This window comes from Sinohyriopsis cumingii, chromosome 5 (genome assembly GCF_028554795.1).
Source record: "Sinohyriopsis cumingii isolate HCF-2022 chromosome 5, ASM2855479v2, whole genome shotgun sequence".
Taxonomy (NCBI): Eukaryota; Metazoa; Mollusca; class Bivalvia; order Unionida; family Unionidae; genus Sinohyriopsis; species Sinohyriopsis cumingii.
The window spans coordinates 91,861,246-91,885,109 of NC_142965.1; the positions used below are offsets into that span (position 1 = coordinate 91,861,246).

General features: G+C 36.0%; 1 protein-coding gene across 2 annotated transcripts; it reads left to right on the forward strand.

The window, feature by feature from the left end:
- The first annotated feature begins 28 nt into the window (after positions 1 to 28).
- On the forward strand, positions 29 to 23,633 carry LOC149799757 (uncharacterized). 2 transcript variants are annotated; one of them, XM_089959149.1, is made up of 4 exons: positions 29 to 224; positions 13,208 to 13,296; positions 16,088 to 16,522; positions 18,381 to 23,633. In XM_089959149.1, the coding sequence occupies exons 2-4, from the start codon at positions 13,221 to 13,223 to the stop codon at positions 18,659 to 18,661; spliced, it is 792 nt and encodes a 263-aa protein (XP_089815275.1). In that variant the 5' UTR covers positions 29 to 224; positions 13,208 to 13,220; the 3' UTR covers positions 18,662 to 23,633. The 2 variants fall into 2 exon arrangements, with proteins under 2 accessions (XP_089815275.1, XP_089815274.1); XM_089959148.1 differs by lacking the exon at positions 29 to 224 and adding an exon at positions 6,872 to 7,167.
- Positions 23,634 to 23,864: the final 231 nt, after the last annotated feature.

Below are 23,864 nucleotides of genomic sequence, written 5' to 3' on the forward strand. Positions count from 1 at the left end.
AGTTCATTCAAAAGGTTGAGATGTGAGAACATCGACATATAAATGATGACTTTGTGTTGGTCCTTGTACGTTAGCTTGACGGGAAAGGTGATCCGAATATATTTTAGGTTTGACATCATTCCGTGAAGGAGCAGACACATATAGCACGGTATTTTGTCATCGACGACAAATTTACTTGCAACTTTGGCAGTCACCATGGATGTAAACAAGAGAGCTGTTCATAGGTAATGTTTAGTTTATTATTATACCTTAGAGTAACAAAGTAGGTTATTTATTACCGAGACAATTGCAGAAACTTGCATTGACTTAAGACAAACTATGGTACCCGGACGTGGATGATCCAATGGCAGGTTTCGAACCGGAACCCTTTGGTACACGAGTTCGCATTCTAAACACTGAACGACCACGAAATCTGCATCCATTTGAAACCTTCTAAGGCACCAAGCAGAGCACGTCGGATTAATTCTACATCCTGTGTCCGCGAGATGGTGTGTTGTTCAAAGGTAATATAAGGTTAGGTATTGTTACAATATAAATAAAATTGAGTCCAACTCTCAAAAATATTAATGAGTAAAATGTCTAAGAAATTATAGTTATTAATTTGTAACAATAAACAATGCGTGTTTTTTTTTATCACGAAATTAATTTTAACTCTATCTGGTAGGTGTAATGCCAAAGTGATTCTATCTATCAACGCAATATGCCCGTTGTTGACCATGACGGGATAATCAGCAACTCTGAGATTGTAAGAGAAAGAAAATGTCTTTTTTGTGAAGATTAAGACACACAGAGAATATATATATATATATATATATATATATATATATATATATATATATATATATATATATATATATATATATATATATATATATATATATATATTACCTAAATTACTATATTCATTTACTTAGTACTTCACACAGTGTTGGAAGTAAACCATGATTAGGTCTGCGCATAACATGAATACACGGAAGTTTATAAAACAAAATTGTATTGGTTCGTTTTCCTGTGTATGAAATACCTCTTTGAATAAGGAAGTTGTTCGCTATTATGTTAAGTCCGGTTCTAAACCAGTAAAGAACAGTTAAACAATTAGGATTACGTACTCGTTTGGCCTATATTGATCAGAAGACTGAAATTTGATAAATAAATTCTGTTTTTGGCTGGACGTTTCGATCAATAAAGCCTTCTACCGTTCAGACAAATTGGCTACTAAAACAATAAACAAAAGAGAAATAGAACTTAAAATGGAATGACATTAGACGACATATGACACTTAGAGCCTCAATGCTGCTGTTTATCATAAATTCCACCATGTTTTCAATCTAACTCACTTTTGGAGGGACATTGATGATTTGTTAGACAAAGTTATCTAGCAGAAACCGATCTTTGAAATAATCTAGATGTTAGGGTTAAAAGACGTTAAAATATTCAGTTTAGAATTAAGAGGTGCTACTGCTTAATTCGGTTAACAGATTCGCTCGTAATTCCGATCGTTTTGTCTCCGGGAAAGTCTTCCAAAAGTAATAATGCGATACAGTCGACAAAGTCCGTTAGGGAGTAATCTAATAACAACAGCATTCACACGTGGCGCACAAATTGATTCGATAGGGTATGAAGAGAGGCATGTCCGCTTTTTCTTTCAAAGTGGATCTAAGAAGAAAAATCGTGTATTAGATACAAATAAGACTCGGTGAATATTTTTGAACAGCTGAGGCTCTGTAATATACAATGAAAGGCAAACAGGGGCTGAAGACAATCCGACATAACGTGGTGTTAGCTTATTGTCTTTACAACGATGATGTCATCAAATTCTGAGTTGCAGCTTTTTGTCTAAAATTGATTCACCTACGAATGTTGCCGATGAACATCCGAAGAATTCGTACACAGGTGAAAAATGTCCTGGTTTCTCTGTTCTCATAATGTGATGAAATGTCGATATTATGCGATTTTAATCGAAAAAAAAAATGATGTTTATGACCGATATCTTTCACGATTATTCAGATGATTTGGCATATACGACTTTTTGCACGTAATGGCAGCGTGGTGGCTTTAAACACAACATGCCTTCAATATGGATTCAAACGCTAAAAAAGCACATTTGACCATCAAATCAGACTTAAAGTATTTATCAGAGAAGTTTGCATAAACAAAAACATATAATTTACATCTTTCTTGACTGGTAAAAAGAATATAAATTACACAACATGGAAGTACTGATTAATGAATGACATATTCAACCAAGATGTAAGAGGTACCATTCCTTTGATTTTGTGAAATTTCTGAAAAACAGAAATTTCAGAGTTAATGTGGGTACCACCATGTTCTGAAAGCTGTACTCATTATATAAGTGTACGTTAAGACAGCATGATGTCAGAAACTATTCAACATCAAAATTAACGGTATAGTGAAGTGCTGTAATCCAGGAATTGACAGCTTGTTGTATGTGGAAGACTTTATAATTTTGCTATATATCAAAGAACATGCACAATACAAAACATCAACTACAGAGACGGTTGAAATAGAGTCTGGAAACGGTTAGAAGAAAACTTGTTCAAAATTTCAAAATCTTAAACTGTTTGCATGCACATCTGTCAATTACATAGAATGAATAATCACCCAATACTCTTTCTTGACGATTTTCATATTTCTGTTGTTGATAAGACGAACTTTCACGCTTTGTTCTTGACTGTAAACTTATTTTCCTTCCACATATTATATACCTCAGGGGCCAATTTAAAAAGCCCAGGTTTATTACAAGCCGTGTCAAACACACAATAGGGAGTCCAGAAACTATTATTTCGGCCATACAGGTCTTTAGCAAGGTCTAATCTCAACTTTAGCTCGACCGTGTACGGATCAGCGTGCAAATCTCACTTTTTGATACTTAATTGCGAAAACCACTAGAACCTTGATCCGATGCACATCCAGGGACTATACCTTTGCCTGGAGTATTTAGATCTTCCCCTTCAGAGAGCCTTCATGTTAATTAAATGGACCATTAACTTTTCCCTGGCAAATTAAATTGATTTTTCTTTATGCTACAAAACTATAAGACATCTAATCCTGAATATGAATGTAGTCTTAAGACCAAAATACTAAACCATGCATGGTCAGAAACCAAAATCTATATTTTTTAAAAATAAATAAATAATAATATTTAATCTATGCCAGTTTAAAAAGTCCCCAGCAAGGTCATATCGTGACTGTCCTGAGGGACCGTAACACGATACTACACATATATTTTTAAAAATAACGTTTCACGAAATCGACAGCATCCTATCGTAGCCATACGCCCCCGTACACAGACGGTACGAAGGATGGAAACAATGTTCAGGCTGCTGTTGCAAATACCCATGGGTCATCTTGAGCCCATTGCCGGAATATAGTCTCCATTGTGTATCAGGGAAATTACAGCCATGACTAATTTCGTCATTTTTGTAGTATTCTTTTCCACTGTGACCACCTAGCAAACCCCTACATTCGACCATTGGTTAATATGCCAAATCTTACAAAAACATGATTTGCTGATACAGTATGGACAAAGTCATTGTGTTGTATTGGTTGCCTAGTTACAATGATAATATGACAGATCGGCGTGTTTTATATACATGAAAATATGTGTGAAATGAGCACACCACAAACACACATTATAATATTGAACTTATCTTTTAAAACTGACATCTGTGTTACCATATAAAATCATAATGTGATGTTATTTTGAATACGTAAGGGGCATTAATTAATACCTAACGCATGAATAGCTCCTGAGGAGCGAACCTCGACTAGTGTACATAGCCTGCTAGTGTCCACTGACATTGGAAAACATTTTTCTTGAGAACTCAGCTAAGGAACTCATTAATGATGTGAACCAGATAAAATCCTTACCTTTTTGTTAACTAATGCGGTGTATATAAAATACTTGGGTCAATATATTAAGGACTATATACTTCAGTTTTTCAGTATTAATTTTATATTCCTTTCATCAGAATATTAAAATATTACTATATTATGTTCTATCTTGTAGTACTTTAGATCTATCTTCATTTAGAAGGGTTTATATTCTTCAAGTTTTCTGCAAATCTTTCTAATTACATATTTATCTCTCATCTTTTATGTTACAGCACTTGTAGTTCGCGTTTGTTGGTAGTGGGGATGATATTTTCAAACATTTTGTTGTGTAATTCTTTCTATTTACATTTTTAGAACTTGTACTTTCATGGGCACTAAATAGTCATCGTTATGTTTCATGATGTTCAATTCCCTCCCCACCCACGTCATCAGTGGGGTGTGTGTGATGTGGCATTGTATTTCATAAATGGCGATTATATTTTGTTTCGTCTTCTGTTTCGATCACATGTCATCTACGGTTGAAAGGATTCTTTTGGTTTTGTGGTGTTAAGTACCATTTTGCAGCATATTATAGACTATACATGGAGAGCAGTAAATTTAGAGGCGGAAGAACCCTGGAAGAACAACCGACCCATGGGAATATAGCTGTAACCTTCCTCACATACCCATTTTGAGGGACGAACTTACGTGGAGAGATGTAAAGTGTGAGAGGGTATGTAAAGGCGAGCTCCTTGGACCACAAGGTCGCCGTGGGTTCCGAAAGAAAGGAGATTGATGGGTTTAATGTTTAATGGTACAGAACACTTGATGATTATTGAACATACGGGGATCTATCCAGCGGTAGAAATCAAACTCGCACCATTTCGGTCACGCCTCTGGAATGTGAATCACAAAACAGTTGTATCTCTGGCCTTACTTTTAGTAGCCTTTTACGACATTTAGGAGGTTGCATCAGATCTATTCCACATCCTCGACCCCGCTGAGATTATAGACAAGAAAGAGAACGTATCATTAACGACAACTGTTGCATTAGACCTGCGTATGGGACTATTCCCGTTCAATACCCACACATATTTCAAATCCTTTTGCCGATTAATTTGATGAATTGTATACACACTATATTCTCTCGGAATAGAAGATGAAAAGATTTATTCAACAGTCAGCAGGAAGAAGCCACAAGCAACAGTTAATTAACTAAGTCTCACTCGAGGAGACGGAATCAACTGTCAAAACCGCAAAGGTTCGGAAACCTCAAGGGATATAGTCTGTCCAGTAGTGGATATATTCATTCGTGGAACGATGTAAGCTGTTCATGGAGTGTGCATAAAGCTGTTGAACTGTTGTGCAATGCTATTTTGAACTTGTAGGCAATGTCTGAAAGTTGGAATATTGGTGTAATTTTTCCAAGTTAAAAAAGGAGGTAGCAAAAACATATAAAGTCATAATAGATATTCAGCTCAATAACTGCGCTATGTTTTGCCATGAATTTTGAAAAATTTGATCAGTGGAATGATACCAAATGGAAATATTGTCCAAAGGATTTACAACACGAATTTAAGTAAAACCACATTTTCAATAATGCAACATACAATATCCATGAAGCAATGGTGATACAAGTACTTGTAACTTTTCAGTTGCTAGTCCGGCAAGTCATCCACTGAGATACCATGGATGTTGCCTCCATCAGTCAACTCTCAGGGCAGGATCGGGGTGGGGCGGGTTTCCTGGGACTCCACCCCGTCCAGCACTTGACCTGATCCTGCCTTGACTCTTACAGAATGCAGGACGGCGCATCTGATCTATATCAGTATACATGAACGCTTTGAAATGGGACAGAACACTATTGAGCATATGGGTATTATGGTCTGGTACAGTCAGTTTTATGTTGTAGGATAAGGCTTGCTGTGATTGAAAAGAAGATTAAGAACGCAAAATGTACTGTAAGAGAATACTTTTAATGACAATAACAGTTGTAGACAAAGTGTGTCACTAAATAATAAGGTAAAATAGATTGCCTTAATTGTATTAACCTGCAAGGTCCATTTTCTCTCTTCAGTTAAATACAAACAAAAAAAAAGAGACTTATACATACTGCTTATCTTGGAAACTATGACATGTGGGTGAGGTGGGCTAGATGCTAATGGTGGTGGTGGTGGTGGGGGGGGAGGGTGGGTTACCGAGTGGACTAACGTGCTCACCTTTGCGGATCACGCACACATCTCACCTTTGTCCACGCGATTTCATTTTAGGTCTTTCAAGGTCACTCATTTATCTTGTCTAATTCTTGAAATATAATTTTAAACTGGAACGTGAGACCCGATGTGACTCATCGACTGTAAAGGTGTATTGAAGTTTACGATTCAATTTAGCGTTACGCGTCAGAGGATATATATGTTGTTTACCGTATTTACCCGTTTATACACATCCCGATTACAAACAACATTCATGGGCACCGGCTGGATTAGTGGTCTAAATTGCTCGCCTTTACCGAGTACTGCCATCTCATTTCTTTTCGCCTGGATTCAAGTCTCAGGCTCGGCCGATGTGGGTATGTGAGCAAGGTTTCCAGTAGCTTACCGTGGTTCTTACTTGGGTTTTCTGGGTTCTTCCTCCACCAGTTATACTGACGGCCATGTATAACCTATAATAATGCGCTGAAAAATGGCATAAAACCCAAAACCCAAGAACAAACAACAGTGCCACCGTATATATTTATGCACACATTTGATTCAACTGAGAATAACAAAGACTCTGATCTGCCGTTTTATAATTTAGCGGCATAGCAACGGTCTATGTTGTGCTTATGATTAGTTCTAACAAAGTGCATATGCCCTGATATACAGAGTTATTATGCGAAATCGGATCTGGGTCTGTGTTTTTTAATTTGCACCCGTACGCAAATATATAGGTAAACTGACGTAAATATATAGGTAAATCAGCAACAATGTATAAGTAAATTGACAACATTGAAGTAGGTCGCTTCAGAATGTTATGATTCGGTTTACTGGCACAATACCTGTTCTCATAGGACGGAACATGACATAACTGGGTGGGAACAAAGTCTTTGTATGGAAATTGGGGTGTGGTGTTTTAAACTGACGCTTTGAACGGGGAAAAAGTAATTACTCATTTTTATATCTGTATAGATTATTGTCCTGCTGTAGAAAAAAATAGACTTTCGTACTTCGTGGGAAGAGAATATTTCAGTGGCGTTTGTAATGCATATTCAAAGTGTACAGCATAAGCCGTTGATTAAAGCCTATCCGCTACAAAGGGGTACTAGAGAATATATACGTGTTGTTGCCTTTCCAGGTAAGTTTTATAATAATCTTGATTATAATACAGCTATTGTTACCCGGTTAGATGTCAGATACAGATTTAAAGTAGGCTTGTTTGAATTATAATTTCATACTCTCTCTCTCTCTCTCTCTCTCTCTCTCTCTCGGGTGGCCGAATGACTAAAGAACTCGCCTTTATCGATAACTGCCACTTTACCATTGTTCACGTGGGTTCGAATGTCGGTCTCGGCAAATGTGGGTACATAAGAAATCTTGCCATTAGCTTCCCGTGGGTCGGTAGTTCTTACCTGGGTTTTACGGGTTTTTCCTCCATCATTTCTACTGGCTACCCTGTTTAACATCTCGTTTGCTGAAACATGGTGTTAATCTCACAATATATGTCTGTCTTTTTGTCTTTCTCTCATATCTGACCCTTTGTCTATCTATATATCTTTCTTTCATTTCTCTCGCTGTTAATCGCCATACTTTCTTTTGCGAAGCACAAATGCCTGCCCACTAACCTGAATATTATTATATTCGACTGATTGGCTATAATGAGTGTGAGAGTGTGTGTGTGTGTGATTTGGATTTATTAACGTAGCTTTAACAATTTTTCAGTCATATCGCTAAGATGTCCTCAGTGTGGCAGTTTATAGTGATGTCTAACACTGGGGCATCATACCACAGATATGTAGCATGATGTCCCATCCAGTCACATTATCCTGACACCAGACCTAACAATAACCTCTTAATGCTGAGTGTCAAGTGAGGCAGATGCTAGTACCATTTTTATAAGTTGTGGTATGACTCGGACGACGTTGGAACTCGCGACTTTCGGCATCTAAGGCGGACGCTTTAACCACTTAAGCCCGCAGGGGTGTCCAAACTTTTTGCAAATAGGGCAAGATTAGATAAAGTGAAGATGCCCGGGAGCCAATAGTTCCTTCTGATGTTTTGTTTTTTTTAACCACAAAAGTTACATGCAAATATACACTGTTATAGAACAATAAATAAATAAAAAACAAATAAACAATAAATAAATAAAACACTTTTGATTGTCAAAATTATCTTTATTTTTTTTCAAATGGCAATGTAACTAAATATAAGCCACTCAGACAGACATGAACAACTCTAAAAACACAATTCTGCCTTTCATTCATATCTGGAGAGTCAGATAACATTGAACTGTATGTGTAATACCTTAAATTTTCATGAGTTAGATAAATATATTTGCCTCATGGTCATTTTAAACAGGAGTTATAACTAATGCAAAGTTTTCTGTTATCATTAAAGTTTAAAACAAGTGAATTTTGCTTTTGTCTTTTAAAAGATCTTTCAGAAAATAATAGTTTATGCCACATATACAGGTACATCACATCAACAGTTATAACCAAATCTTTTTTAAGAGTTAAATAAAATAAGTGCCATAAGTCCAAGTGCATAAGTGTGCATCAGTCGCCATGGCAGAAATGAGCGGAGAAGGGTTCGCGTGCTAGCGGGCCATAAAAAATACATTATATGACCGAAGCTGCGGGCCGTATGAAATCTTACCGTGGGCCGTGATTGGCTCGCGGGCCGGACTTTGGACATCCCTGAAAGGTACCTGAGCGGTCTGGCATTGACGATAAAGGTTATCCACACCCAATATAGTTCGTACTATATTCCTGTTTCCATATCGTTCTGACCTACAGCAACTTGGACATGTACAATGACATAATAGAAATGTATGTATTTGCAAATGAACTTTTGTGTGACAAGCAACAAATTTTTTTTCACATCCCAAACAGAGATTATATCGGCTTTACTAAATTTAGCATGACGCGTGATCTTGAAATACGCCAAACAATTACACTGCCCCAAAAAAAAAAAAAAAAAAAAGAAAAAAAAAAAAAAAAGAAGTAAAATGCTGCGTGACTTAACACAATCACAAGAGAAACAACTAATTAAGTAATAATTAACTAATTATGTACAGCCATATAAATATGTTTATATGACTATCAGACATGACATATTCTATCTTATAACACTGGCATACTTTAAACATTCGACTGATGCTTGTAATAAAAAAAATCCCGCAAGTACGGGTGGTATCTATTAATGAATGATTAACATTACCTTTGACATGTATACGCACATACGCACACACACACAGTATAGATTAGTACAGCTGTACTTTCGTTTCTCTGGTGTTAAAACAAACATTGCAACAGTATGTATGTATGTATGTATGTATGTATGTATGTATGCCAGTAGCTTCTCGAAGGTCGGTGGTTCTTTCCGGGTTTTTTCCGTGTTCTTCCTCCACCATTAATACTGGCCGCCATGCATAGCCTTTCTTGTGCTGAAAAATGGCGTTAAATCCCACAACAACAACAAGAACAACAATATATGTATGTATGTATGTATCTATGTATGTATGTATGTGTGTGTGTGTGCGTGCGTGCGCGCGTGTGTGTGTAACTAATGATGTGTATGTATGTATGTATGTATGTATGTATGCATGCATGCATGCATGTAGGTAGGTAGGTAGGTAGGTAGGTAGTGATGTGTATATTTATGTGTGTGCGTGCGGGCATACGTACGTTTATGTATGTATGTATCCATGTATGTATGTATGTATGTATGTGTGTCTGCGTGCGTGCGTGAGCGTGCATGCGCGTGCGCGCGCGTGCATGCATGCATGCATGTTTGTATGCAGTTACGGTGCACCTTTGATTTATGGCCCATTTTTTAAAAAGGAAAACTGTTGGAAAGCGAGGGTTGAGGAAAATAAAGTTTCGTTGCAATACTGAGAACAAGTTTTGCGTTTTATACATGCATTGAAGCTGTCAATGAATTTGTTGTGTGCTACTAAAGTCTGACTTTATACGAGGCTGTTTTGACAGAGTAACGTCTTTGTTGTAGGTTGCTGATATTTGGTAGCATACACAGCTATTCTAATACATCATTGAATTTATTGTAAAGTACTGAATTATGGTGACGTAATCGACTATTTCAACAGATATGTGAATTTCTTGTACGTTACTGATGTTTGGCGACATACGCGGCAATTTTAAACAACGGATTAGTGAGCTCGTTGTGGGGGCGCTCTACAGATAATAAGTATTTATGACTGAGTGACAGGTGTAAGATGAAGTCGTTTGCGTTTGCAATGTGCACAGTGGAGAGAATTTTGGCATACCTCTATGTTACTTTCATGCACTGTGTCTGAAATTTCTTTGGATACTGAACTTGTGGAGATTGTACATGATCTAATTACACAGCTGGCCACAATGGCTGCTCCCATGTGCGTGAAAATTCAACCTGAATTAGTCAAAAGTACACTATCTTTATCAGTTATAAATGTAGGAAAAACGAATTTTGGCAGCAATACCAGCTTCAGTAAGTGCAATGAACAAATTACTAAATATATAAAAATACTAAAGTTTTTTTTAATATTTTTATTTTTGTAAACAATTCACTTCATCTCTGACGTCCAAGAAGTAAAAATGACCAACAGTGTTTTGATGCACATCTGATGTAAGGCCTTCCAGGCTTTATTGTCTATTAACCAAGCCACACGCGTCATTCATATACCAAAGTAAAGGGATTTCAGAGTGCTTTTAATAAGCTCTAAGATTTACAAGGTCTTCTTTAAATAGCAAGTATAACTTTTACGAAGAGTTTTGCTTCGTAAACTCTAAGTCAATCCGTTTCTCAATTCCGAGAGAGAGAGAGAGAGAGAGAGAGAGAGAGAGAGAGAGAGAGAGAGAGAAGAAAGGAAGGAAGTTCAAGTCATTTGATGTAGTGTCACTCGATGATGAAGACGTGACTACATTCTTGGGGAACTGAAGGTACTCGGGATCGAGCTGCAAAAGACAAAGCCTGCTTGAGCTTCTGTACCGCAAAACTTTATTGAAATACTCAACATATAAACTTACATTTCAATATCAAACTACAACAAGCTCCATTTACGGATATAAGAAATACATATAAAACTACGATATTCTTTCACTTACCAACATCATACTTGTATAATAACTGTCGTTTAGAATGTAATACAGATAGTTAAATATCAAATAACTTCACGATAGCAAAAGAATCTAAAATTCAATATTTCAGATTAATATCATAATTGAAATATATTTTACTGAATTTATTCCAAAAAGTCAACATATTAAGCTCTATTATTTAAAGAGTATTTTATTTCTAAATTAACTATTACTGAGTATGAAGTTGGTAGCGAACGTTACTTTTGCTATAATCAATAATATAATTATAAGTAAATATAAGTTCTTCAAACAATTAAACTTCTAATACATTTTGTTAAACAATAGCAAAGAAATATTAAAATAATTTAATGTTTAAACGCACTGATGTTAGGTTAACATCTTAGCACTAAAAATTCTTATAACACTAAAAAGTCTTATATTATGATAAATTGTACATAGATCATAATCTTACCTGCAAAGACAAAGCCTGTTTGAGTTTCTGGCCAGCAAAACTGGTGTCGGCCCGTGGCTGTGGCTTTTATACCAGTTTCTTAAGACAACGCCAAATATGGCGCGCTCCTAGCTCCTTGCGAAGGCCAGAATCTCAAGTGAGGCTTCGTAGTCTCTTACATATTATCGTCTAGATCTATGTACGTCATTAGACAGACAATTCTACAACGTCAGCGCGATTAGTAATAGCTTATGATTTTTTTTAGGTTTCCGCAATGCGGTACTTACATATAGTTTCTCTTTGTGTGCCGACTTTAAGATACAAGGGAAATGTATGTATAGCCGGTTCGTACTTGATCATAAGGGCGTAATCTGTATTAAGTAGTATATAACTGTAACACGAATAAATGGATTCAATCTCAATATATTTTAATAGAAAACTGCTTCCAATATGATTTATCAATTTACTTCTAATACAATTTAATCAAAACTTACTCTTAATACAATTTAGAGGAATTTTCAATCTTGTTACTTGTACTAAAAAATTCTGTCCTAATATAACCAGTATGGAGAATCTGGGAAATTCTTTTCTGTAAAAATCAAACCCTATGCAAAATACGAAACCGTATGTTACTAATGTTTGGCAATATAAGCGGCTATTATGTTAAGTATTACTGATGTTTCGGAAACTTAGGCTGCTACTGTAACAGATCAGTGCGTTTGTTATAGGACTCACGGAACTAATTTAGTTCCCATAGCAAAACCTATGCAAACACCACGAACTTAAAAATTCAATAACTAAACATTTCTGAGGGCTCATGATCAAAGCTATATTTATCGGTATAGATGAAACCTGGATGTCAGCTTCTGTGTAGAGAAAAGAATATGAGCCGCGTCATTTTCTGGACCTGCATGTGTTTGAAACAATTGCTTACAATTCCGCACCAACGAGTCAGTTGCTAATTTAAGTAATGATTGATCCAATCTCAAGAATATTAAAGGACTAAACTTCCGTCAATAAAACAATGTCTATATTTTTTCATTTACAACTAGGATAAGCTCTCAAAAGATTCTTTTCTTAAAAAGTATCTTACATTATTAACCAATCCTGGCCAGCCAAACTCATATGTACTCTATTTTATATTCATCCATTTCCAGGCTGGTTCCCATATTTCCATAGAATTAGTACCCTGTGTCATATAAGTAACTAATGTCTGGCGACGTACGCGGGTATCTTATGAGATCAGTAAGTTTGTTGTGTGTTACTTATATACGGTAACATAAGCGGCTATTTTAAAAGTAGAGCTGAAGCCTCACGATAACGCTTGTCAGATTGGATGGAGTATGTGTACATATTATATATATATATATAGGCTGAGGAAGTCTGACATTGGATTTGCGAGAGAGAGAGAGAGAGAGAGAGAGAGAGAGAAGGGTGGGGATGGAAAAGCTAATCGGTTCGGGGCTGAGAGCCTGGTCATCTCAGTCTGCGCACCCCTGTAGAGCGTCGTGGGTTAGCGCCAAATAGCTATATTAAAGGGGATGACCCACCTGATAACAGAACTAAACTTTCAGTGCAGTACTGTATTCACACACACATTCAGGCATACATGAACAGTTACTAAAATATTTCTTTCAACCTTCTCATTGCAGTAGGTTGTAGACCATGATGGCTCTTTTCCGGGTGAATGATATTGTCATTCTGTTTATTTTTCTGAACTCCTTCCTGGGCAATAGTGCATGTAAGTACATCAAAGAAAAGGATAAATTACTTACGGTAACATTGTTTCTTTATCGTCCTTTGTCCGATCAAAAAAAATCTATTTTACTGAAGTCATTATCGACTCATGTAAGTAGTAACAATCGCGAAGAGAAAGTAAGGTTCCTGCAAGGAATATTTTCTATGACGCCTACAAATGTTTTCTAGTTGGACTTCAAATCAGGGAATTTAATTATTTCATACGTACATGTTTGTTTCCTCCGTAGTGTTTGTATATGGGTTCAGCCTAAGTCAAACATATATATATATATATATATATATATATATATATATATATATATATATATATATATATATATATATATATATATATATATATATATATATATATATATATATATATATATAGATAGATAGATAGATAGATAGATAGATAGATAGAAAGATAGATAGATAGGCGTAGGATGGCCTTCCCACTCCTTTGGACTGAACTTCGGAGCCTTACAAGTTGGAGCAACATTGCTGTGGTTTTAAAGTTCGTAAGTATATGCATAAAAGTCAGAAGTAAATAAATTAAATATATATATATTTAGATATATTCATAAAAGAGTGACATTTGATGATTAAATTACAGTTTGTAGAGGTTCAAGGCCTCTCTCATCTCGATAAATCAGATTTGCACAGAGGAGCCAGCTACACATCCGAGGTCATGCAAATCACCAACAATGTGAAAACAAATATGGACAATAACTGTGAGGTCTTTTCTAGTCAAGCTAGTTTTGTTGCGTCAGATCTTCATATTTTTTTTTGCAAATTGCAAGTATCCGTTTTTAGAGAAAGTGCAGCTGCATCTAATCACATTCAGAATTTAGTTGAAGTTCGTGACACGGTCTTACTTTGAAGTTCGTGACACGGTATTACTTTGAACTTCATGACACACAGTATTAATCTAAGTTCGTGACATGGTATTACTTTGAAGTTCGTGACACAGTATTATTCTAAGTTCGTGACATGGTATTACATTGAAGTTCATGACACACAGTATTATTCTAAGTTGGTGACACGGTATTACTTTGAAGTTCATGACATTATTAAAAAGATTTGAAGCTCGTGACACGGTAGTACTTTGAAGTTCATTACACAAAGTATTATTCTATTTTCGCGACACAGTATTAATTTGAAGTTCGTGACATTATTAAAAAAATTGAAGTTCGTGACACGGTATTAATTTGGAGTTCATGACACACGGTATTAATCTTATTAATTTAAAGTTCGTGACACTATTAATTTTTGTAGTTCGTGACAGAGTGTCTTTTGTAAACGTAGAGGTTCGTAATTCTAGACGTCATTTAGAATGAGGACTAACTTAATGAAGAAAGGCCTTAGAATAGGTAATTTCTTACATCAGTTTTAACTCGTATACACAAATAATTCATATAGAATAGAGCTTACTAAAATGACTTCAAAGAAAGTTCAGGAACAAGCAATTTCTGACTAGAAAGACAAAGTTAATGCTGCCAGAGAGAGAGAGAGAGAGAGAGAGAGAGAGAGAGAGAGAGGGAGACAGAAAGAGAGAGAGAGAGTTGTTCTGGAAACTACAGACACAGAATGGTTTGGTTCTTTACGGCATAGAAAAGCAGGTAAGTTATTTAGTGTCCACGTAATTGGAATTAAGTGCGTTGTTCAAGTACGCATCATGGCAGGCGATCTAGTCTGATTCAGTGGTAGAATCCGAACTCGCTACGAGTCCTGCACTCTTACCATGAAATCACAGCATTTCATGTCTCCTTTATTCGTCTCTTACGATACGGGACAGAGCCCATCTGACATATTCTACACCCCCAACACCACAGGGTATTACAGACACGAAGAAAACGTACATCTAAAGAAAACGCTTGCACTAGACTTGCTTGCAAGAGTATTGTTACTCACTACCCCCAAAAATTATTTGAGATCTTTTTAGACGCACTTCATTCTCGTGGTACTGCAATTGAAAATATTATCCTACATCCTGACAATTTTTACAAATTCTCGATGTCATCATCAGTACTTATTATATCTCCAATTATTATATTTTTCTACTCATATATATATATATATATATATATATATATATATATATATATATATATATATATATATATATATATATATATATATATATATATATAATTGTTTTTGGAGGATAACGTATGAACTATTCCTATTTCTTTTAATCTTTTCTCATTTTAAATTTGAATACATTTTAGTAGAAGTTTCTGTAGAAGTTTCTATTAGCATACAAATTAGATCTTCTACGTCATTGTTGATGAACATAATTGTTCGAAGTACATACATACATACATACATACATACATACATACATACATACATACATTTCATTATTCAATGTTATCAAAGGTAGCAGAAGGAATTAAAAAAATATAATAAAGGTTGACAATGAAAATGCTAACTAATTACTCTTGATTATGATTACGGTTCATATTATTACCTTGTTATGACAATGATGCTGCTGTATCATTTGTTTTCTTGTATGGGCTTGCCTTTTTACGTATCTAAAATCATCATGTTAGGTACGTTCGCATGTTTTTCATGTTGGGTGGGTGGAATCCAAACCTTGACCTTCTTTTTCTGTCTCTGCTTGTACAGTGTACTTGCACAAATGTATGCACAAGTATTTCTTGTCTGTTTTATCTCTTTCATGATGTAAATCCTCCATTGGAGGATATACAAAATTATCTATGAATTAATGAATCAGTAATATTGTAAAAAAAAGATCCATATTCTGTCACACAATACCAATATCTTTTAAGCATCAACGTCAACAACAGAAGCATTGACGACATCGACAATATCACCATCCACAACATTAAAAACAACAGCGACAACATTGTTAACGTATACGACAAGCACTGAAACTGAGACAACAACACCTGAAGATGAGGGAATGTCATCAGATAGTTCTACAATACCTACGATATCTACGGGCACAATAAATACACAAGAGACGACAATTTCAAATGGAGAAACATCGACAACAGGGAGAAAAACAACTGCGTCAGAAATACCTTCAACTGAAGAAACATCTACAATGGAAAAAACAACAACTGCATCAGAGACAAAAGTAACCACACAAACAGCAAGAGGAATATTCTCAAACACAGCTACACATTCAACAGTGCCAACGACAGAATCATCATCATCAAAAACAACAGAGACAGATACAAATAAATCGAAGTCTACCATAGGTATTGTTAACTCTTATATTTTCCATATATTTCTAGACATAAATTCAATTAATCTTACCGGTTACGAAGTCATTTATTTCTTAAGACGGCTTTTGTGGAAACATGTTATGGCATTTGCAAGCACTTTATTCATTTAAGTGGACCGCTCCGGTTTCCTAGTGGTTAGAGCGTCCGCCTCGGATGCGGGAGGCCGCGGGTTGCCGATTCATACCAAAGACTTCAAAAAGTGGTGCTAGCAGCTGCCTCAGCATTAAGAGGTTAGTGTTATGACTGGTTGACCTGGTGTTAGAATAATGTGACATTATGCTACATGTCTGCGGTATGATGCCCCAGTGCTAGACATAACTATTCACTGTCACACTGCAGACATCGTAGCGATATGACTGAATTTGTTTTCAAGCTACATTAAAAATACCAAAACACACATACATATTTATTTTTTGTCTTGTGACAACGTCTCAGACGAGTTTGGTGCGTGCCTTGAATGTGTTCAAATGAGGTTTTAAATAACAAAGTACGTCCCACAAGCCATGAAGTTGATCAGTACTTTAATTAATATGTGCAATGTTTGTATAATCTGATTTATGCATACTTTTAAGTGGCAACTATTCACTTTTTTTTGATCCTCATGCATCCGTATTTCTTTTAAGGGCGTTATTCACACGCCACCGTAAATTCAACCGGCAAAATCAGATGCAAAAGTTCGTGGACATATTTGGATGAGGTCAGTCTAAATGTGTGTTAAAAAAAACCCGAATTGAATGTCTAGCACCAATTTTTTAAGTCTTTGGTATGATTCGGCCGGGGTTCGAACCCGCGACCCCCGCACCCAAGGCGGACGCGCTAACCACTAGGCCACCATAGTGGTTTCATACGCGTCTTTTCCTGCCAATAATGGATACAAGTGAAGTTAAAAAGGCGATGATTAAGATAGAATTCGTGCTCTATGTAAATGATGTATTATTGAAACAAATTTGCTGTATTTAAACTCAGATGGCTGTAGTGTCATAAAGCAGATATTATAAGACCAACGGAAATCTGGAGAGACTAACGGACTGATAAGCCGTAATATAATTTGTATTTTCCCTTTTTTAAGGAAAGGCAAGTGTACTAAGAATGTATGTGAGCATCTCCTGACTTTAGTTTCAGAATGAAAAACTGGTTTTGCTCAACAAGAAAGTTCATATTGAATAGGTCGTGTATGAAAACCCGTGTTTTTAAGCACTACAAACATGGTTGGAAAATGGACATGTTTTTAAAAGAATGTCTCATAACATTAGTAGTAAATGAAACCCAGACAAGCGCACATAGGTATGAAAAGTAAATGCAATAAATGCACAGTAATGTTTCCCGCACGAAAGCTTGATCCAGAACTATTTGGTGGTGGGTAGAGGCAAATGGAAAACAGTTATAGATCAGCTTTTCGGGGTAGAAAGATTTCTCACTATAAATAGAAATGAGACAGAATCATCTGTGAAAGGGTTGGGTGGGGTACTAATAAAGGTTAGTTATATTCAGAGTAGCAATGACTTTTATGGAACATATTTAATGACTTTTCTACGTTGATTAATTTGATGACTAATATCTCTTGTTAAGCAATGTGAAATCCGAAATAGGTCTGTATCGTAGCTTAAGTTGGGATAGACCTTTAAACTTAATGAGGTACAGACATTGTTGCGAGTTAGTTACCTTGTTTAACAATCTCAAACGGATAGACGAACCTTATGTTAACTATTTAGGAATTCATGTCTAAATAATTAACCCAACAAACAGCATATCGACATATTATTATTGTACTGAATGAATTTATTTCCCAAGAAAATGGACATAAGTAATTGTTTTTACTTTGTGATTTCAGTGCAAAGTACGGACTGTCCAGTCACGGTGCTGTACATAATTATTGCTGTTGAGGGCGTGGCAGTACTCATATTAATTGTGGTCATCACGGTCATCTGTTTGCGGCATCGACGGATCTCTCGTTCGAATTCTCCTAAGCCTACCAACACGATGCCGATGATGTGTTCAAAGTGTCGGGAAATACGATCATTTACTGACTCTGATTACGTTTCCTTGGACTCAAGCACTCGAGCGATTTCATCATATACACCTTATGACTCGATTGAAAGTGTCGGTAAATGACATCAACTGGTGACCTTATTCTCTTACGTTTGACCCCGTTTCTACGGTGCATTGTAACATTAATGCCGATTATTTTACAGTAACTCGAATTTTGGCCTAACAAATAACCATGATCTTCTCGATGGGATCCCTGAAGAGGCCATTTTCCTACCGAAGAAATAACACTTCATCATATCAGGATACAAAACGTATTCGATTATGAAAGTAGCAAAATAATGTGTTTGATGTTTTCATATATCCGAAATATTTAATATATATGGAATTTACTGCAAGAACATATTTACACTACCGGCGGCTTAGGAACCAAAATCGTCGAGATGTTTGTGTGCCGCCAATAGTCCATCAAGGTCTGTTCTCCGACAATGTTTTACTCTGGGAAAATAAAACGGTGACAATTACAACGACTGAGACATTAATGAAGCCGATCGCAAGAATACTACATTAGCAATCTCAAAACAACTGATGGTATTGACCCCACCAGCTCGCAATACAGCAAATATATTCATATGCTGGGTTTTTCATTACCATTCAGTCACATAATACAATATTTGATGTACATGTATACTTCTGTTTAAACAAATGACTAGATTTACTTAGTTTGCACAGAGTTTTATTCTTCTTAAGTTATTAACAATAACAAATGTGAGAAATATCATAACTTTAGACTAGTTTCTTATGCCTCTCTGGCCCCGTTGGAATATTGGGCCTTAACTACGTCTCACCAGCGGATCCGGTTTTGGGTTCTACTCTTCAGTTCGGCTCACCCCATTTTGGCAACCTTGATCTCTTCCTGTTCGGACCCGAGCCAGGTTTTTCTTGGTTTGCCAACCTTTCCCTTTGTTTCATTCTAGGGCCTGCCTAATGATGTTGTTTGGTGGATTTCTCGGTGTATGCCCCATCCACCCCTATTTACTTTTGAAGATTTATTGTTGTTCATGTAAAAGGAAGGTCGTGTCCCACAAATAGGTATTACGGATTCTCTCATGCCATTAGATATTGATATAGTCGGCGGAGGCGGGTGTTCACCAAATACTTTAATTTGGTAAGAGCCATATAGCAGGTCCTTTCAAATTTATTTCGTAGATGTCTGGTTCTTGTTGACTTGGAGCAATGCCTCCCTTGTGGTATGTCGGGCATTTCTATGGTTGTTTCCTTGTTGTTTTTATTTCTTCTGTATGTGCGTGAGTTTTGGTATAATATCTTCACATTTTTCTTTTGTTGATGATATCTTGGCATTTGTGGCCAGATTATTTATGTATTTTGTTTTTCTTTCTTGACACTTTTCTTTACTTAATTGTTAACCCGAATATACCAGCTGTATTTCTTTTTTCGTTCATTGCTTTGCCTCTAACTTCATTGTTCTACGATCATTAATGAGGTGCATGTTTCTGTTGTCAGTCATTCGTTGTGTCTTCTTTCTCTCTTACCTAGGATTCCTCAACAAGAATTCTTCCGCAGCACTCTTAAATTTTTTCCAGTGATCGTCGATGGGTTCCACAGATGAATTATCGTTGAAGTCTTTGTATTTCAAATTTTGCACTTAGCGTGTTGTATGTGGACTGTCGCGCATTTCTCTTTAGTTCCTGAGTTTCGTCATAAAAGACCCAACTCTTAGGTGGTCATTGGTTGTTGAATCTGCTCCTCTTTAAACGAATACATCTAGGAGGATGCTTCTCCAATTACGGTCAGTGGTCACTTGGTCAATCTGATTTTCTGCTTTCGCATCTGCTACAACATATATTGGTTTGCGAATTCGTTTGTAGCGAAAAGCAATGTATCCGATGGCCATGCAATTGAATGTACAAAAGTCATTTATAATCGTTCGTGTATTGTTCCCAGACAGTGCTTTTCCATGATCAGTTCTTACCCTGTGTAGTCGGAGCCCAGTTTGGCACTAAGTCATTCATCATTATCTTGAGGTCTCTTCTAGATGCCTGATTAACGGGAGTCCTATACCTGCCACATAACCCTTCTTTAGTTTCTTCTTGTGTGCTAATTAAACTACTATTCGGGGGCCTGACTTCCAGAAGGCGTTCTCCAGATCGCAACTTGAAGAGGAGTCTGCCTCAATCACCTTTGTATTTTATGGCGTCGTCATGGTTTCCGTGATCGGTATCAGCAACCGATGGATGATTGGCCTAGGCAGCTTTATATCAGAGTCAACGCGTTTCAGAGTGATCTGGGTTGGGCGTGATACCGTAATGGCCTGGCAAAATAACGGCCACCATATTTCGGCCAAACTTAGCAATCCCTTACCTTGTCTGTTTCTGCCTCCCACGTTGAGGACGAAGGTTTGGCGATCCTTGAGACAATACTGCATATAAATTCAACGTACACAAAAAAGCAATTCAATGGCCTTCTTTTTTCATGTGTCACGCTTGCACAATACCGTTATATTTCAGATATAGGATTGAAAATGGGTTCAAATAAAGCCTGAATAGCTGAAGTTTAGAAGATTTTATCAGATGGTTACGTAGACATAACTGACATAACTATTAGTATTGCTGTTAAGTTTATCAAAATAAAATCAAACACTTTTATATACAGATTGGAAATAATATGTATGTATGGTTTCCTAATTTATTAAAGATTAATTTATTCTCTCCATTAAGATTACGTTGAAATGGTCATGTCATTAAATTCTTTGACCCAAAACATACAGAGTGCTTGCTTGGATTGATTGTCAGTCCACGTTAGAAATGAAGGTATATTGACATGGTAAATAGGAACAAAGTGTTTGAATATTAGGATTTTTTTTTCAAGGCTTATCCTTGTTGATTGTGTTTTCATCCAAGCTACAAATATGCTGATTACCTAAGGTATAGATACACCGCTTCCCCCTCTATTCTTTTTGCTCTTAAATACTTTAAACCATTTCCTATTCAGTTTTACATTTTCTTCAACTTCTTTGGTATTTCTCGTATTGAACGTAAAGAAGGTCAAATTACAGTCGAATATTTACATGTACCTTTGTCGCCAATGCGACATAGGGCTAATTTTGTTTCCCGAAACCATGGCTATTGGAGAGGCTAGTAGCAGAATAAACATAATCGTCAAATTTGTAATCTTAGAAGTAATTTGCAGTGTTATTCCTAGATTCCGGTATAACTGCCAGTGCCAAAGCAGGTAGAAATGTATCTTTGAAGTGAGTTACCATCTGTTTCAGTTGTCACTGAGAAGGTAACGAAAACACAACATTTAGTAGACCTGCTGCTGGAAATGACAAGGGCACGTATTGTGTATAATACATAGTTGATTGTTTTCGAAAACCCAGAACAGAGATCCAGTACTTGAACGCATGGGAACTATAAGGCATGGCTTCTTACTGAAAAAGAGATTCTTTGCCAACAATGCTAGTAAGTTTACCTGTATTTAAGCTGTTATGATAACTTTGCTGGCAATGCAACAACTTTGTTGGTAATGCAACAGTTCCCTTTATGTCACAGGTTTCATGTGACGTTATCAAGATAAAGGTAGGAGCGGAGTTACTTCACTAAGAAATAGTTGATGGAATGGGTCTTTAAAATTTATTAGCGCTAAATGACAAACTGAACTTTATAGTTATTATTTCATGCTACGGTTTACGTTTAAGTGACGGTTGTAGAAGATAACGTTGTTTAATGTTATTATTTGGTTGAAAGTATATAATAAATAAATGACTGAATAAAATTATTCATGTGGAAAATGGGACTGAAGATGGCCGTATAACTCATTACAAATATAATAATTACATCATATTTATGGGAATGACACGCATCACTGAATCAAACCGTGTATTATAATCACTTAGCTGAATATGTACCGCGAAGCCTGGATAATTCAAAAGAAACTGCCTAAACACTCGTCTCACTCGAATTGCCTGCTCATCTTTTGTGCAAACATACATTTAGCTCCACACCGCTGCGAGGTTAATAAACAATACCATAGTTATAATGAGTTGCAGAAGAGATTAAGACTTTATTGATTATTTCTGGAGATAAGGAAATATATAAGAATAATAAATAAGTGATAAACTAAGAGACATACCAAGCGATTTGGTAAGACAACTCGTGCAGACAGATTAGCTTGTTATTGGGATATTTACTACATCTTAGCAGACACTGAATATGGGTTTGTTGCATGCATGATATATACATAACTAAGTTTGTTTTATGTATACACAGTTTTGTTGTAAATATGCCTTATGTATATATAGGCTTTATTGTAAATACTTATAAGTTTGTTGCATGTATGTCATGTACATATATAGGTTTGTTGCATATAAATATTGACTTATTCTATGAATGATATGCGCATATATAGGTTTCTTTTATGCATGTTATGAACATATACAATATTGTTGAATGCAGGATATGTACCTATACAGGTTGGTTGTATGCACGCTATGTGCATATATAATTTTGTTGTATGCATGATATTTACTTATATGGGTTAGTTGTATGCAAGTTATGTGCAGGTACAGTGGTTACATTTTGCATTACACAAGCAATGTAGATATATAGGTTTGTTATAAGCATGCAATGTGCAAATATAGGTTAGCTTTATGCATATTATATGCATATACATGTTAGCTGTATGCATGTTATATGCATATACATCTTAGCTGTATGCATGTTATACGCATATATATGTTAACTGTATGCATATTATATGCATATACATGTTAGCTGTATGCATGTTATATGCATATACATGTTAGCTGTATGCATGTTATATACAGGATAATGGTACTCATGATACGTGCATATGCAGGTTAGTTGTATGCATGCTAAGTGCATACACCTGTAATTTGTACGGAACCTACATGTATGCAGAATGACATCAAGATGGGATGTCTATGTCAAGTACAGATGATGCAGTTATGTCTATATCGGTTTTATTTAGGGAATTGTCATACGGAATATTTTAAAGAATGATGTTTTCTTTTTTCCAAGCACCGGTCTCTGTAAACAATAAATTGTCAAGTAACAAATGGAGTTTGATAACATACATTTTTAAAAAGACTAATTATCATACCGCTTATGAAATGTTCACTTCTGCCACATATGGCCATGTCTCTCTCTCTCTCTCTCTACTTTGTTAAGGTTTACTTAGTTAAACATAGGAAGCATAAAATATAGCTGGGAGCATTGGCGGAAGGGGCATATCTATATTTAATAAGATAAAGAGATGTAACATTGACTCTCAGGAAGAAAACCTGACA